The 12,048-nt window shown below is 43.9% G+C and overlaps 1 protein-coding gene across 2 annotated transcripts in view; it reads left to right on the forward strand.

The window, feature by feature from the left end:
- The window catches only part of CTNNA1 (catenin alpha 1), a 199,525-nt gene extending 196,895 nt beyond the window's left edge, over positions 1 to 2,630 (forward strand). For both annotated transcript variants that reach the window (XM_053566409.1, XM_053566410.1), the window contains exon 18: positions 1,457 to 2,630. In XM_053566409.1, coding sequence (XP_053422384.1) covers positions 1,457 to 1,744 — 288 coding nt within the window. In that variant the 3' untranslated portion in view covers positions 1,745 to 2,630. The remainder of the gene's footprint in view (positions 1 to 1,456) is intronic.
- Positions 2,631 to 12,048: the final 9,418 nt, after the last annotated feature.

Raw genomic sequence — 12,048 nt, forward strand, 5'->3', positions numbered from 1 at the left:
AGAAACTTCAAGTTGTATCTCAATCCTTAGAGGCCGAGGTCAACACTTTGTCTGCTCCTTGCTGAACTACAGCTCTTTTTGGTGACAGCTAGGAGCCATTACAAGAGCTGGCCAGTTGCTGAGGGAATGTAGTTTTGTTTTTCTTCCCCCACAGAAGAACTCAGCCTGTTCAAAAATTGCAAAGTAGACACAGGCTCCTTTCTCAAAAACCATCCACCCCTCAAAGTGTGTGAGTGGTAGTGCTTCCTTTTTGCTTTCACCAGTTTACAGTTTTGGGTCCCTTATCACCTTGGGCAGGGTAAAGTAGTTTGCTGAGTGTATGGGATCCACTGCTGTGGCTTCTTTTAATCCCACTGAATTTCCTATAAAATTTTTATGTTGAACACACTAACAACATTTGCTTATCTATTATACTATAAGTGCTCCTCTAAGTAAGGGGAAGGAGACCCCTGTCCTGGGCTCCATGTCACTCGTCCTGCTTCTCCATGTACCTGTTCATGGCACTTGTGCTCAGAGCTGAAAAGAAAGGTGCAGGGCTGGGCATGGTGGCTCACACCTGTAATCCTACACTCTGGGAGGCAGAGACGGGTGGATTGCCTGAGCTAGAGCGACATCTTGTCTCTACTAAAAATAGAAAAACTGAGGCAAGAGGATTGCTTGAGTCTAAGTCCTCAAACTATGGCCTGTGGGCCATATGCAGCCGCCGAGGACATTTTTCCGGCCCACCGTGTGTTTTTGCCACCGCTGCCTGTCCTGCTTAGCAGCAGACTGTTCCCGGGCCCGCAGTGCGCATGTGTGGACTGTGCACCGCACTCTCCGACTCCCTCCATCTCTCAACTCCTCCTCTTAGTCTCGGGACTGATACACACTTGCATCACTTATTACAACTAGCAGTGACAAATATGGAACCAGACACTGACCATGTCATTAGCCAAAAGCAGGCCCATAGTTCCCATTGAAATACTGGTAAGTTTAACTTTACTTGTTCTTCATTTTAAATATTGTATTTTGTATTTGTATTTTGTTTTTTTACTTCAAAATATGTGCAGTGTGCATAGGGATTTGTTCATAGTTTAAAAAAAAACATAGTCCAACCCTCCAACGGTCTCAGGGACAGTGAACTGGCCCCGTTTAAAAAGTTTGAGGACCCCGGTCTGAGTTGGAGGTTGCTGTGAGCTATGACACCACAGCACGTACCCAGGGTGACAGCTTGAGTGAGACTCTGTCTCAAAGAAAGGTACAGATCCCCTTCCACTTGGCTTGAATAAAAACTTGTTGCAAGGTAGGGGAGAGCGAGGCATGGTGCCTTGTGCTTTCCTTAGGACTCCCTTTTCTTCTTCAAAAGATCTAAGAGGAGGGATTTCGGGCTGTTTGTAAAAGGGATTTGCCCAGGCCCTGGTCTTGGGTGGGGGCACTCCTGTCAGGCCTACTCCTCATGCCCCTGTCTGTCTTCTAGGTGGACAGTGCCATGTCCCTGATCCAGGCAGCCAAGAATTTGATGAATGCTGTGGTGCAGACAGTAAAGGCGTCCTACGTAGCCTCTACCAAATACCAAAAGTCTCAGGGTATGGCTTCCCTCAACCTTCCTGCAGTGTCATGGAAGATGAAGGCGCCTGAAAAAAAGCCCTTGGTGAAGAGAGAGAAACAGGATGAGACACAGACCAAGATTAAACGGGCATCTCAGAAGAAGCATGTGAACCCTGTGCAGGCCCTGAGCGAGTTCAAAGCCATGGACAGCATCTAAGTCTGTCCAAGCCACTCCTCCACTCACCTTTTGGGGCTCTTAAAGATCAGTCACTGTTCTTCACTGAAATGAATTTGCTAAATAGAACACTGAAGTTAGATTCCACAGGGAAATAGGCAGATTTGAACTTGTCCAAGTGGTGAATTTTGCAAGGACATAAAGTTGGTCAAAAATGCTTCTAGAATTCAGGAGCATACTTCTAGCTATATTTTTCATATGCACAAGTAAAAATTCCATAACCAAAGAGAATCCCACCTTAACTAGTTAGTAACACTCGGGCCAATTTGGGATGCCCATTTTCTTAGTGATGGTGTTTCAGTTGAATTTAACTCAACCTCAGTTCAGAAGAGGGTGGCAGGCACAGGCAGCTTGACTGCCTTTAACCCAAGATGACCCTAGGAAGGAGACCTTGGAAAAGGAATTTCCCCAGAAAGATTTTCAGAGGGACAAAACCACATGAAACTCAGTAAAAAATGTATCAAGAAGAGAACTGATTACTTCTTTAGGACATGAAATGAGAATTTAAATGCATGGTTACAATTACTAATGTACTCTGCTGCAAGACATTAATAAAGTTGCTTTTTGCAGGCTAGAATGTCCTGATACCGTAATCAGCATATGCTTTTTTCCCTTTCTTCCAGCTTCAAATGCAAATTCATCATTGGGCTCTCACTTCTAATGATTGCAATGTTTCCTGCCTTAGGCTTGCAGCAGAGACCTGACAAAATAGTATTTGCTTAGGCAATAATTTAGATTTTACTTTACTTGTGATTACTATAGTGATTACTAAAGTTACAAGGTCTACTTTCCTGTCTAATTTAAATTTTATGAATTTGAATGTTTTTTTACACTAACTTTTCCCAATAAAGACCACTATGAAACCATGTCTAAGGGTCAGAGTTGTTCTTTGCCTTCAAGTCTTGGATTTTCGCACAGCGTCTGTAGTGCTCTGGGTCCTTCCAGGTGTCCTCTCTTCCCAGGAGGTGTTGCCAGGGAGGGAAGAGTATGCTTGTGGTTCTAGGTTGAGGATTGCAGGCTTGTGTCAGCCCACCAGGGAGGGCTGTGCCCCCTCATCCTTCTGAATGCCCCAATTTTCACTTCCACGTGGTTAATTTATGCATCCATTCTTCAGGGTTCAAGTCAAAACCTTGGAAGTATCCTTTACTTTTTCATGGGCATCATTCCCATCACCAAACACTGTGCCATGATAATACTCTTAAAAATGAAAACCCTCCTTGTCCCCTTTTTAAGCAAAACTCCATAAAGATGTTTGTAGTCTTTCTCACTTCTGTTCTCTGAAGGACAGCTCTCACCTTATCCACTCAACTACCGTAAACTTGTCAAGGTGCCAAAGACGGGCTCGTTCTTCACTTTTATCAACCTCACTACACAGATGGTCCTCCTTTGCTGAATATGTGACTTCTAGGCTGTTCATTCACTCTGGTTTCCTGTCTTCCATATGGGGCTCCATCTCCTAGTTAAGTGGCATCAGTGCCAGGACCTCTCTGTGCTCACCCTTTCCACCTCAGCCAGACTCCTAGGCTTTTACCATCCCAATGCTGGCTTCTGCCAGGAACACGACTTTGGTAGCTGACAGCCTCCTAAACTCTCAGCATGGAAATCTAATTAAGTATCTCAAACTTGACCTGTCCAAACTGTTTTCCTTCTTTACTCTCCACCACCTCCCCCCCAAAACCCTCCCCTGCTGTTCCCCGCTTCAATAGGTAGCACTACCCCTCACTTCATTTCCTGGCCAAATGCCTAAAACAAAGAAAAAATCAAAACTACTTGCTGCCACTTCTGTTTACTGTCACCTGACCTAAGCCATCATGCTCTTACTACTAACTGCTCCAAAACCTAGCAGCTAAAACATGCATTCCTCAGTTTCTGAAGGTTAATAGTCCAAGAAGAGCTTAGCTGGATGGTTCTGATTCAGAGTCTCATGAAGTTATAGAAAGATGTCAGCTAAGGCTAGTCTCAAGCCTTGACTGGGGCAAAGATCTGCTTCCCAGTGTACACACGACATTGGCAGAAGGCCTCAAGTTCCATGCCACATGGTCAGTCTGGGGAGCAGCTTACAGTGATTGACTTCCCACAGAGTGGTCTAAAAGTAAGTGGTAGCCTGTGGGGAACCACAGTGTTCCTTTAAAATCTGACATAAAGTGATACCCCATCACTTCCCCCATCTATTGGTCACAGCTGGTCCACAGTAAGAGCTGACACAAGAGTACAGTTGCCTGGAGGTAGACTGCCACAGCAAGCCTCTCCTGTCCTGTGTCCCCATCCTCCCACAGGAGTAGTATCTGAAGTCCACAGGCCTCTAACTTCTCTGGCCTTTTCCCTCACAATTCTTTGTCCTTCTGCTTCTGTTCCTGGTTTCCTTTAAGTTTTGGACATGCCAAGCACATCCTGCCTCGTCCTTCCCACTTGAGGGTCCCTGACTATAATATATTTTCCCCAGAGATAGCCCTGCTCTTGCTTTAGCATTTCCTTCAAGTGTCCCATCAAAAGTCACTTATCAGAAAGAACTCTTGGATCGGTGTAGGTAGCTCCGGGGCTAGGGAACCATCCACATAAACCTGAACACCTGAGCTGGCAGGTTTGAATCCAGCCCAGATTTGCCAAACACAATGACAACTACAACCAAAAAAAATAGCCAGATGTTGTGGCGGGCGCCTGTAGTCCCAGCTACTTGGGAGGCTGAGGCAGGAGAATCGCCGAAGCCCAAGAGTTTGAGGTTCCTGTGAGCTGTGACGCCAACGGCCCTCTACCCAAGGTGACAGCTTGAGACTCTTGTCTCAAGCAAAAAAGACTTTTTTTTTTTTTTTTGGCAACAGACTCACTTTGTTGCCCTTGGTAGAGTGCCATGGCATCACAGCTCACAGCAACCTCAAACTCTTGGGCTCAAGAGATCTCTTGCCACAGACTCCCAAGTAGCTAGGACTATTAGCACCTGCCACAACATCTGGCTATTTTTAGAGACAGGGTCTTGCTCTGGCTCAGGCTGGTCTGAACTTGAGTGTCAGGATAACCTCCCAGAGTGTCAGGATTACAGGCATGAGCCATAGTACCTGGACCAAAAAGAACTTTTGTTTAAATGCCCAGGTTCAAACCTGGCATGCCAGGTTCAAACCCACCAGCCACTGCGCACGGGACCGGTGCTCTAACCATTGAGCTATGGATGCCCAGCCCCTAAAAAACTCTTGACAAATCCTTACCTGCCCCTGCACCGAGCTGCTTTACATATCTGTTTGTTTCTATTATAACCTCCACAGGGGCAGGGAGCTTTATTTTGTCGGCCACAGAATCGCCAAGGCCCATGACACTTCTAGGCATGGAAAGCACTAGAGAAATGCTTGCTGAGTGACTTCCACCAGCCTTTCCCTGAAGCCTGGGCCAACCAAGAGGCGGGACTTAGTCCCTCTACACCCCCAGGCTAAGCAGTCTCTGTGATACCTCTTCAGGTGAGGCCCAGCAAACTAAGGGCCCCAGGTCCTGCCATGACATGTCACCACCAGACCTGCTCTCGTACCCTGCACTCAATGACCATGAGGCCCCCCAGCAGCCCCTGCTGGCAGCGTCTGTGTCTTCCCCAGGATGGCTAGCAGAGCTTCTATGCTCCTGCGCAGATACCTTTTCAGTCCTAATCCTCACAGTTTCTAGCCCCGCCTGTTCCACCCTCCACATAGTCCAGGGCTACTTCCCCATGGAAGGGAGAGAGAAGGAGTTGCCATGTGCTGGGCACCCCAGAGTGTGTCTGACCTTTATCCCCATCACCCCATTTCTTCTCTACAACCTGTCGAGGTGCCAGTGTCACTGCTGTACCTCCAACTTTACATGTAAGAAGACAACTCATATGATGCCTGCCCCACATCCAAGTCTCATGGTAACAAGTGGCCCTTGTTTAGAGGACCCAGTCCCTCTAAAGCTCCCAGGTTTTGGTTATTCTTCTAGGGCCCCAAGCAGGCCCTCAGTGGCATGTGATGCCAGTGGCCTCTCGTTCCCCCTCCTCACATGGCTCCACACCCTGCACCCAGGTCTCCTCCTCGTCTCCTTTACCAGTTCATTCTCCATGTGACTCTCATATCAAGGGTCCGGGCTCAGGTCTGGGTCCTCTTTTCTCTTCTCTATTCAGCCACAATAGCCCCTAGGCTGATGAGTCCCAAGCAGTGCTGTGCTGTAGATGTTTAACAACAGGCTTTCCAAGGGCAGGGCCAGGGAGGATGTATCTGTACACACATTGGTTTACAATACGTTTTACTGCTGTAAGGGAATTGCAACAAACTACAAATAATAAAATACACAATACTCTTTACTGTAAATTCCATCTAGCCAATTGATTCTTAAGGAAAACTTTCCTCTAAATAATTCCCAATTCCCATGGTGTATATACTCTCACCACATCAGATTTCAAACCACTTAAGTGCTGAACGTGGCTATATCAATATGTCTACCACCTAGGTACAATGGACATAGTAACCTCAAGAGCACAGATAATGATAAACGTAGTAATTAGGAAACGATGAGTTTTGAGTATTTACATTTTTAAACTTAGGCTGAAATTTACGTGTTAAAATCCACTCTCTGTGGTGTATAGTTCTCTGAGTTTTGACAAATGCAGTCCTATAACTCTACCACTGAAGATCCACCCCACACCTAAGAATTCTTTGTGCTAGCCGAGTATAGTCAAAACATCCCCCAACCCTAAGTCCTGGCAATACCTTTCCTTATCACTTTGCCTTTTCCAGAATGTACATAAATGGAATAATAATACAGTGCATAGTCTTTAGAGTCTGACTACATAATGCATAATGCCTTTGAGATGCAAGCAGTGTTGTGTGCACCAAGAGCTCATTTCCTTTTTATTGCTTTTTATTCCACTGTAAAGATGTACCCTAGTTTATCTATTTCCCAGATGAGGGACATTTGAGTTGTTTCCAGTTTTCAATTTGTTTTTTATAAATTACGTTGATACCGGCATTCACATGCAGATTGCTGTGTTGTATGGTCTGTTTCTCTAAGAGCTGTACCATTTGCTTTCCCGTCAGCAGTGTAGAGTTCCTATTGCTCTGCATCCTCTCCAACACATGGTATAATCAAGCTTTGGCTGGACGTTCTTTTAGCCACTTCAATAGGTGAGTAGTAGTGTCTGATGGCAGTTCTAATTGGCAATTTCCTAACAACTCGTGATGTTGAGCATCTTCACATGTGGTGATCTGCTGCGTATCTTTGTTGGTGAAATGTCTTTTCAAATCTTTTGTCTAATTTTTATTAATAATGGACCGACGTGTTATCGATGGGTTTTTAGAGTTCTTTACAATTCTGTATGTAAGTCCTGTTGTCAAACATGATTTGCAAATGTCTCCTCCCTGTTTATGGCTTCTCTTTTAATTCTCCTGACAATTCTTTCACAGAAGTTAATTTAATGAAGTCCAATTTATCAATTTTTAAGTTTTATAAATTGTAACTTTGGTTGTTTTATTGTTTGTTTTTTGAGATTCTGTTGCCCAGGCTAGAGTACCATGGCATCATAGCTCACGGCAACCCCGAAATCTTGGGCTCACGTGACCTCTTGCCTTAGCCTCCTCAGTAGCTGGCACTACAGATGCCCGCCATGACACATGGCAAATTTTTCTATTTTTAGTAGAGATAGGGTCTGGCTCTTGCTTAGGCTGGTCTCAAACTCCTGAGCTCAAGCAATCCTCCCATCTGGACCTCTCAGAGTGCTAGGATTACAGGCATGACCCACCATGCTCAGCCTGACTTTGGTGTTGTATCTAAGAACAGTTTGCCTAACTTAAGGTCACAAAGATCTCTCTACTGTTTTCTTCTAAAAGTTTTACAATTTTACATTTAGGTCTATGATTGATTTGACTTGAGTTAAATTTTGTGTAAGGTGTGACATACTGTATATGGATTAAGGCTCATTTCTTTCTTTCTTTCTTTTTTTAAAGAGAGTCTCATTTTATCACCCTGGGTAGAGTGTCGTGGAGTCAGAGCTCACAGCAACCTCCAACTCTGCCTCAGCCTCCCAAGTAGCTGGGACTACAGGCGCCCGCCAGAATGCCCAGCTATTTTTGTTGTTGTTGCAGTTTGGCCAGGGCCGGGTTTGAACCCGCATATGGGCTGGTGCCCTACCCACTGAGCCACAGGCGCCGTCCAAGGCTCATTTTTAAAAATATGGTTGCCAATTGTTGCAGCACCACTTATTAAACAGATAATCCTTTCTCCACTGAATTGCCTCTGCACCTTTGTTAAGTCAATTGTGAACTCTCTATTGCGATTCATTGATGTTTCTATACTTTGACCAATACCACATTGTTTTGATTATTGTGCCTTTGTAGAAAAGCTTGAAATCAGCACTAGATGATTTAAAAAAGTTAGGCCTCCAACTTTGTTCCAAAATTGTTTTAGCTAGTCTAGCTCCTTTGCGTTTCCATATCAATTTTTGAATAAGACTCTTAATATCTAAAATATTCATGTTGGGATGGCATTGAATCTATAAACCAACTTTGTAGGGACTGATATCTTAACAATTGAGTCTCCCAACCCATGAACTCAGTATATTTTAGATCTTCTTTGATTTCTTTCATCAGTATTTTATAGTTTTCAGCATAAAATCCTACACATTTTTTTTTTCCAGTTGATTTTTGTACATCGACCTTGTAACTCATAACCTTGCTATTTGGGGAGTTTTTTTTATAGATTCCATGGGATTTTCTACATTGACAATCACGTCACATGTGAACAGAGACAATTTTATTTCTTCTTTTCTAATCTGTATGCTTTCTCTTTCATTTTCTTGCCTTGCGGGACCACCTAGGACTTCCAGGTGAAAGAAAAGAGTTGAGTGGGCATTCTTTCCTTTTTCCTAATCTTAGCAGAAAAGAATTCAGTCTTTCACCATTAAGTTTGATGTTTGATGTAAGTTTTTACGTGATTTCCCTTTATGAGGTTAAGAAAGTTCCTTTCTATTCCCAATTTGCTGAGTTTTATTACGAAGATAATTGTCAAATTCTTTTCTGCAGCTATTAAGACAATCATGTTGCCTTTTCTTCTTTAGTCTGTTAATATAGTGAATTGAGTTGAACTAGCCTGACATTCCCAGGATAAACTTCATTTGGTTGTGATGTATTATCCTTTAACATGTTGGTGCAATTGATTTCATAACATTTTGCTGAGTATTTTGGTAGACATGTTAGAAGAATTGCAAGTCCTTACCACAGTCTCTAAGACCTCCCTCACCACTGCCTCTGTGGTATCGTTCCTTACAGGGGTAAGGGTCTGTAGGGCATCTCTCTTATAATATTTTTCTCTGGTATTGGTTCTAGGGTAATGGTGGCCTTATGAAATGAGTTTGGAAGTGTGTTCTTCTATTTCCTAGAAGAGATTATGTATTATTTGGTAAAATTTGCTAGTGAAATTATCTGGAGTTTTCTTTGGGGGAAGGTTTTAAACTGTGCATTTACTTTCTACACAGGTTATCTATTTTCATGTTTTATTAGTATGTTTTTGTGGTAAGCAGAATAATGGCTTCCCCAAGATGTTCACATCCTAATCCCTGGAACCTCTGAGTATATTACATGGCAAAGGGGAATGAAGTTGCAGATGGAATTGAGGTTGCTAATTGCCTAATCTTAAGATAGGAAGATTATCCTGAATTATCCAGGTAGGTCCAGTGGAATCACAGGGTCTTTAGAAGTAGAAGACAGAGGCAGAAGAGGCGGCCAGAGTGATGCAGAGTGTGAAGAACTTACTTTTGCTGGTTTTGAAGACAGAGGAATGGTGTGAGCCAAGGAATGGAGGCAGCTTCCAGACCAGTGTTTTTCAACCTTCTTTATCTCATGGCACACTTGACCCTGTAAACTTCCAGAGCACACTCAAATTGCGTTAATCAAAAAAAAAGTTAAAGAAAGGTAAGAATATACTCACCATGCTTTGACTTCTTTCCAAAATAATTTAAATAATGATCTTTAAAAATTTTTTTCATGGCACACTGGGTAAAAATCACTGCTCAATGAGGCAGGGAAATGGAGCCCACCTGGAGACCACACGGAAGGCTGCAGCCCATGATGCCCGCGTGTTTGCCCCATGACAACATCTAGCCTATAAGACTGTAGGAAAATAAATTTGAGGTGTTTTAACTCCGTAAGTTCCTGGTAATTTGTTACCATTGCAGCAATAGAAAACAAATATAGCAAAGACCATATTTTTCAAAGAGCTGACCTATTATTTCTTCTAAGTTGTGAAATTTGTCAAATTTATTTATTTATTTTTTTGAGACAAGAGTCTGTCTCTCTTGGTAGAGTGCTGTGATGTCACAGCACACAGCAACCTCAAACTCTTGGGCACAGCTCACAGCAACCTCAAACTCTTGGGCTTAAATCATTCTCTTGCCTCAGCCTCCTAAGTAGCTGGGACTACATGCGCCTGGCTATTTTTTGGTTGTAGTTGTCATTGTTGTTTAACAGGCCCGGGCCAGGTTTGAACCCACCTGCCTCGGTGTATGTGGCAGGCACCCTAACCACTGAACTATAGGCACCGAACCTGTCAAATTGATTTTATATGTAGTAACTTATTAGAGTTGTGCAAAATATTCACTTACTATCCTTTTAATGCTTGTAGAGCCTGCAGTCGTATGCCCTTTCATCACTGATACCAGTAATTTTTACCTTCTTTTTTTTTTTTTTTTTTTTTTTTTTTTGTAGAGACAGAGTCTCACTTTATGGCCCTCGGCAGAGTGCCGTGGCCTCACACAGCTCACAGCAACCTCCAACTCCTGTGCCCAAGCGATTCTCCTGCCTCAGCCTCCCGAGTAGCTGGGACTACAGGCGCCCGCCACAACGCCCGGCCATTTTTTGGTTGCAGTTTGGCTGGGGCCGGGCTTGAACCCGCCACCCTCGGTATATGGGGCCGGCGCCTTACCGACTGAGCCACAGGCGCCGCCCAATTTTTACCTTCTTTTTCAAATAAACATCTTTTTACTATCTTTATCGTTTTCCTTCTCTTCTGCCTTGTTCTTTTAGTTTCTTTTTTTTTTTTATTGTTGGGGATTCATTGAGGGTACAATAAGCCAGGTTACACTGATTGCAATTGTTAGGTAAAGTCCCTCTTGCAATCATGTCTTGCCTCCATAAAGTGTGACACACACCAAGGCCCCACCCCTCTCCCTCCGTCCCTCTTTCTGCTTTTCCTCCCCGCTCCATAACCTTAATTGTCATTAATTGTCCTCATATCAAAATTGAGTACATAGGATTCATGCTTCTCCATTCTTGTGATGCTTTACTAAGAATAATGTGTTCCACTTCCATCCAGGTTAATACGAAGGATGTAAAGTCTCCATTTTTTTTTTTTTTCTTTTTTTGTAGAGACAGAGTCTCACTTTATGGCCCTCAGCAGAGTGCCGTGGCCTCACACAGCTCACAGCAACCTCCAACTCCCAGGCCTAAGCGATTCTCCTGCCTCAGCCTCCCGAGTAGCTGGGACTACAGGCGCCCGCCACAACACCCAACTATTTTTTGGTTGCAGTTTGGCCGGGGCCGGGTTTGAACCCGCCACCCTCGGTATATGGGGCCAGCGCCCTACCAACTGAGCCACAGGCACCGCCCAAAGTCTCCATTTTTTTTTAATAGCTGAATAGTATTCCATGGTGTACATATAGCACAGCTTGTTAATCCATTCCTGGGTTGGTGGGCATTTAGGCTGTTTCCACATTTTGGCGATTGTAAATTGAGCTGCAATAAACAGTCTAGTACAAGTGTCCTTATGATAAAAGGATTTTTTTCCTTCTGGGTAGATGTGGAGAGAAGGGAACACTTTTACACTGCTGGTGGGACTGCAAACTAGTACAACCTTTCTGGAAGGAAGTATAGAGAAACCTCTTCTGCTTTGAGTTCAACTTGCTTTTTCTCTTACTAGTTTTTAAAAATTACCTTTGCTTTCTTAATATGTTAATCATACATTTATATCATTTAATTTTTAATAATGGCTATGTTTAACAATCAGCGGGCCAAGTTTATGACCCCCCTCCTACGTGCACACTTCACAGCCCATCTCCCCTTGGCTCCAGGCTGTTAATGCAACATCTCCAATGGCATCTCCATAGCAACACATGCAAAAATGTCCACCACAAAGCCCGCATCTTCCCCTCTTCTATCTTCCCCACTTTTGTGCCAGCACCTCCCACACCTCTTTGCTCAAGCCCTCAGGTGAGGCCTCTCCCCCCACATACCACACCCAGTCAGCTAGGCCATCGAGTCTCTGAGGCTTCTCCCCACTCCTGTCATCCCCGGCTCACTCTACAT

The sequence above is a fragment of the Nycticebus coucang genome, chromosome 17, assembly GCF_027406575.1.
Source record: "Nycticebus coucang isolate mNycCou1 chromosome 17, mNycCou1.pri, whole genome shotgun sequence".
NCBI lineage: Eukaryota > Metazoa > Chordata > Mammalia > Primates > Lorisidae > Nycticebus > Nycticebus coucang.